General features: G+C 35.0%; 2 protein-coding genes across 2 annotated transcripts in view; one reads left to right on the top strand and one right to left on the bottom strand.

The window, feature by feature from the left end:
* Window positions 1-2,249, top strand: part of LOC102584946 (protein translocase subunit SECA1, chloroplastic) — an 18,254-nt gene extending 16,005 nt beyond the window's left edge. Inside the window, exons 19-20 of the mRNA XM_006349080.2 lie at window positions 1,330-1,569; window positions 1,699-2,249. Coding sequence (XP_006349142.1) covers window positions 1,330-1,569; window positions 1,699-1,833 — 375 coding nt within the window. The 3' untranslated portion in view covers window positions 1,834-2,249. The remainder of the gene's footprint in view (window positions 1-1,329; window positions 1,570-1,698) is intronic.
* On the bottom strand, window positions 2,102-3,699 carry LOC102585265 (uncharacterized). Its single transcript, XM_006349081.2, has 6 exons — window positions 3,505-3,699; window positions 3,357-3,404; window positions 3,217-3,274; window positions 2,781-2,894; window positions 2,376-2,543; window positions 2,102-2,289 (listed from the first exon to the last, which is right to left on the bottom strand). Exons 1-6 carry the CDS (start codon window positions 3,597-3,599, stop codon window positions 2,230-2,232), a joined length of 543 nt encoding a protein of 180 aa, XP_006349143.1. The 5' UTR covers window positions 3,600-3,699; the 3' UTR covers window positions 2,102-2,229.
* Between the last annotated feature and the right edge of the window lie 1,497 nt (window positions 3,700-5,196).

Below are 5,196 nucleotides of genomic sequence, written 5' to 3'. Positions count from 1 at the left end.
GGGGGGGGGGGGGGGGGGGGGGGGGGGGGGAGGGGATCAGGTATGGAGATGAGGTGAAAATTCTCATCCCTTAAAAAAAGGTCATTTCACATAATCTGTTAGACCTGCTTGTGATGGGAGATCTTGTTATTTTTAAATCCGAGGGCGGGTCAACTTAATATCAATTCGAAGGAACATGAAAGTAATTCTCACTTCTCCCAAAAACTAGTGTTCTGTTGTGGACCTAAACACCTTTTCTAACAATTTGTGATTCCAGATGGCGCAGTTCACCCTATTTAGTAAGTACCACTGGCAGAGGTCCTAAGTATTTAGTCTCGCCACACTTCAACAGAATATTTCAAGTGGAAAGTGAATCAGAACCTACATTAAATGAATACAACTCTTAGCCTTTAGTTGAGCCAGTTCACACAATTCTAAAATTCATTTGTTGGTAAGGTATAATATTCACTCCACATCAAGTTGAAATGTGGAATAGCCCTTAAAATTCATTTTATTTATTTTTAAGGGAGTCCTTCCTGTGCCTGAATTTTATAATCATTAGATAGTTTCGGCCATCTCGTAGGATGCACCTTGTCAAGGTGAAAATGGAAGAGAAGAGAAGGGTGGAGGAGAAAACTACCTCAAAGTCCAAATGCTTTCTTGCACATCTACTCTGCGTGATAAGAGTGGTTGCTATAGGTTGATGCTCAACATGAAATAGTCTAATTACAAACGAGTCTTTTGAAGGATACAGTTGATTCACATGGTCAACCTAGACTATCTTGTGAAGAGGTCTAGTTGAATGACTTTTAGGGCATCAAACAGAAATTGCTCTGGGAACTGGCCAAGTTTAGTACCTTATTGGTTCAGATTATTTCACATGTTTTTGGTCAATATCTTTTCATCAGATTAGTATATCACAATAGTCTATGGTCAATACATTAAAAGTTACTCCTAACCTTGGTAGACACTAGACAGAGTTACCTGGTATATATTGCTAGTGGGAGGTGGCAGGTAATTCGTGGAATTAGTCGAGGTGCGCAAAAGCTGTCCTGGACACCACTGTCATAAAAAAAAATACATAAAAAGTTCCATTTTCTTGACTATAGACAGACAGTGCTGCAACCAAACTTGTCAGTTTTGTTGAACTTAAATAGTAATCCTTCTACATACTCAGATTAGATTTTGATAATCAACACCAAAAATGCACTGAGAAATGAAACAGACAAAGAGAAACCATATATAATTACTAGGACATTTGTGAGCTCCGTACTCTCCATTTCAGTATCTCTTTGATATTTTGGAGTATTGAATTCCTCTTACTATTGGATATTCATTCCTATCGTTTAGGATATTGTGGAGAAAGAAGCCCCAGGTTTGATGAAAGAAGCAGAGAAGTTTCTAATATTGAACAACATTGATCGCCTGTGGAAAGAACACTTGCAAGCACTCAAGTTTGTCCAGCAGGCTGTGGGGTTACGAGGTTACGCACAAAGGGATCCACTAATTGAGTACAAACTTGAAGGGTACAACCTTTTCATTGAGATGATGGCACAGATCAGGAGGAATGTCATATATGCTGTTTATCAAGTTAGTATCCTGACTTTTGAGATCTTCCAATCTTCAAGAAATTTTGTAGAGGATGCAATCTTTTCGTTCACTCCTCCCACTTAACCAAATTTATATACCTGATTTTTATTATTTGTTTTCTTTTGTCAGTTTAAACCAGTCATGGTGAAGCCTCAAGACCAGAAAAAGAGTGACAAGGTGGACAAAGCCAACACAAATGGGAGGGGTAGTAATGGTGCTACCAATCCATCTCCATCAGCTGTTAGCTCACAGTCTAGTGCATAAGGCATTGTTCTGGAACCGACAGTTTTGGGGAGAGCAGAAGACATATGCGACAGATTCTTTCACCAACACATAATTCTGAAATGCAAAGCAACCCAGATGTCACTTGCAAGTGGTTATATCAAATAAGGTACCCATGGGACCGATACATTGTGAATCAAGCAGCCTAATCTCAACTTAGATTAAGATATGAAATTCAATAGGCCTCTGCAACATGGTATTGTTCGGCATGAATACCATGTAAGTATCTTCCTTGATGTACATGTCATTGTAAAGAAGATGAAAGCTTCTTGAAATTACATATTACTTCACTTTTACAAGGTTGTAATCAAAAACTAGATACACCTTCACAATACACTATTGATCAATGTCTCTGTATGAAGCCTCATTGCAATATAGTCATTCAAACTTATGGAGTATTTCAGTGCTGATAAATTGATTAAACTTGTTTCCTTTATCCTGCATGAAGCATACCATATCACACATTTGAAGTTGGAAAAGTCCAGTTCAATATCCACAGGAACAAAGAAGCTGAATTCCCTTACCTTAACACCAATGGCAATTGCAGTTTTAAGTTTAACCAGTTCACCCAATCTCAAAGAACCTCTTTTCTTGTCTTTGACGAATACAACTGGTACCTTCTTTGAACTGGCCAAGCTTTCCACATGTTTGGTCAGCAACCGCGGGTGACAATCAGATGCTATTAGTATAACCTACATATCCACAATGTCAAAGAGGTTAACAAATTAATGCATCGTACCAAAGAACATGCTATCCTGTAGATACAGATACAGAAAACATGTAGGCATTGAATTGGAAGAACACAGAACTACGATGTGGAATTGACACTTTGAAGCTCAATCATATAGATCCAACAGGAATTTTTAAGGCAGGTTGAAACCAAATGAAAGTGAGGATGCAAAAAGTTCATGAGCAGGCGAGCTAAAAACCTGAAGTCGAGTTGAATGCATTTTAAGGGATAGTGATGAGCGTTCATTAGCAGGAATGGGGGGCATTCTCTCAAGCACCCGCGTTACTTCATTCACCCCTACTGAAAACTGTTGCTGCATAAATATCAGATCGGCAGCTTGAGTATGAGATGAAAATTAGCATCCTATATAATGGAAAACCGAAAAAAAAAAAAAAAAAAAAACTCCTTTTGATTTAAAAAAGTTTTACTGTGAGTAATAAGGTCTATATGAAGTAGAAAAAACATGTGGTCTCGAGTTCAAATTTTAGTGTAGATAGAAAATTTCTTCCCAATCTTAAAGAAGTAATTGCGAGTGATACTTGTGATAATTCATCTTCTTCCTTGAGTGGTGGACCACAATTGGGGCTTGAACTATACAGCTCAAACAAAAACTCGATAGGAGAGTAGGAACCAACCTTAAGCCAAAATTTCTCAGGTAAAGATATGTCGGATTTTCTGGCTGTGGCTATCTCCCTGAGGCGGAGAACCGTTAATATCTTGCGGCAGAGAAAAAAAAAGCGACAAGTTGAGAAATACGAAGGACGGATAAATTTACCTCTTAATCGCTGAGAGGAGACGGTCCAGAATTTCACCTTCATAGCAACTGGATTTATATTTATTGGTACATCAGAAACCGCAGCCATTAACAAATTGACTACACTCGATCGAAAAAAAGAGAAGAGAATAATGAAAACGAGGTTTACATTGTCGGTTGCCGGAAAGAATGGCGGCTAACGGAGACTTTCTTCTCCTCTTCTCCTGTGACTATGGTTGTAGAAGCAGCCATTGGCATACTCATCTTCCAACTCTCGCCTCCTCAGTTCCACCTACAGAAAATTCAGCTTCTATTTGTTGGACCATGGGCTTTTGCTTTTCGATCCCATAAGGGAAAGTTTAATCATTTGGCCACTTGGTCAAAAAAATTACGCATAATATATAGACATGTCTTTTAATTTAGTTTTAATTATTATCTATATTTTTCAATTTTTAATGTGCATAATTAAACACTTAAGTTTATATAAAATTGGACAGTTAAACACATGTGACCTAGATCGGCATGTAAGACACATGTGTTTACTTATTCAATTTTATATAAGTTTAAGTGTTTATTTGTACACATTTAAAGTTGAAGGCATAAATATTAACTGAAACCAAATTAAAACACATATACCAAAATATTTATATTCGTTAGCCAATATATACACTAATTATATATTTTTTGACTACTTTTTTTGTTTTACTTAATTTCTTACATAGAAAAATTGCACTCAATGAATTTGCTCGTTATATACCTTTTGAACATACAATTTACATGATTGCATGTCCGATCGGAGGTTATACAACAATAGAAGTGTAGTTTAATCAAATTATTAAGGTATACTAATGTAAGTTGTATACTCATAGACACCCAGGGTAAATTTCCCCCTGAAAAAGGTTCTTTAGTTTATATTAATTGTATATTTGTAGTCATTTTCTTATTTAGTTTTATTAATTGTACTCTTTCTAAACTATAGGTCAATCAAATATAATTACTTCATTATTTATGTTCAAACATTTGGATAGATTTTTAAAATTAAATCATAAGGAGTTTTGCAACAAATATGTGAATTTAGAGGTGTTCACGGTTTAAATAAAATCAATCCATATCGATTAAATATATCAATTTTATTTGGGTTTGATTTGGTTTTAGATTTTAAAAAACATATAGTATTTGGTTTGATTACGATTTTGTTAGAAAAAAATCGAATTAATAACCAAACCAGTAAATTATATATATATTTTTTATTATTATACAACACGTAATATATTATTTTTATAAAAGAATTTTAAAGATCTAATATATGCTTTCATCAAAATTTATTTATAATTGGCAAAAGTATTCATTACCCCCCTGAACTTGAAGTTTTTTATTCGGTGTACACCTAAATTATATTTCGTTTTAATTACCCCCCCCCCCGAACTTGTTTATTTCTCCATCACGTACACCTTTTTCGTCCACCTGCTCCTATTGTAACTAGGGGTGTTCACGGGTTGGTTTAGATCGATTATTGGTCAAAACCAAAACTAAACCAACTTAATCGGTTTTAAAATTATCAAAACCAAACCAAACCAAATATAATATACATTTATTGATTTGGTGATTATCGGTTTCGATTTGGTTTGGTTTGGTTATTCGGTTATTAACCATACATAAAAATAAAAGAAACAATTCATTAAAAATGTGAAAAAAGTGACAACAATCCATTCAAAATGAAAAAAATAGTTAGAATGACTTAAATTACTGAACTTTCGATCACTAAATTTACTATCAATAAAGCTTTAAAATTCACTATATTGGCCTAGAAGGAAGAGATAATAACATTTTCAGTCCCACAAAGAATTGTCATAGACACTCA

Source organism: Solanum tuberosum, unplaced genomic scaffold (assembly GCF_000226075.1).
Source record: "Solanum tuberosum cultivar DM 1-3 516 R44 unplaced genomic scaffold, SolTub_3.0 scf00104, whole genome shotgun sequence".
In the NCBI taxonomy this organism is placed as follows: Eukaryota; Viridiplantae; Streptophyta; class Magnoliopsida; order Solanales; family Solanaceae; genus Solanum; species Solanum tuberosum.
The sequence above is the reverse complement of the archived record's forward strand: the minus strand, read 5'-3'. Positions and strand labels throughout refer to the sequence as shown.

Coding starts and splice junctions, on each gene's coding strand:
- LOC102585265 (XM_006349081.2), bottom strand. CDS start 3,599: ATGAGTATGCCAATGGCTGCTTCTACAACCATAGTCACAGGAGAAGAG. Junction 2,895..3,216: donor CTGAGAAATTTTGGCTTAAG/GTTGGTTCCTAC, acceptor ATATTTATGCAG/CAACAGTTTTCAGTAGGGGT. Junction 2,290..2,375: donor CAATTGCCATTGGTGTTAAG/GTAAGGGAATTC, acceptor TGCTTCATGCAG/GATAAAGGAAACAAGTTTAA.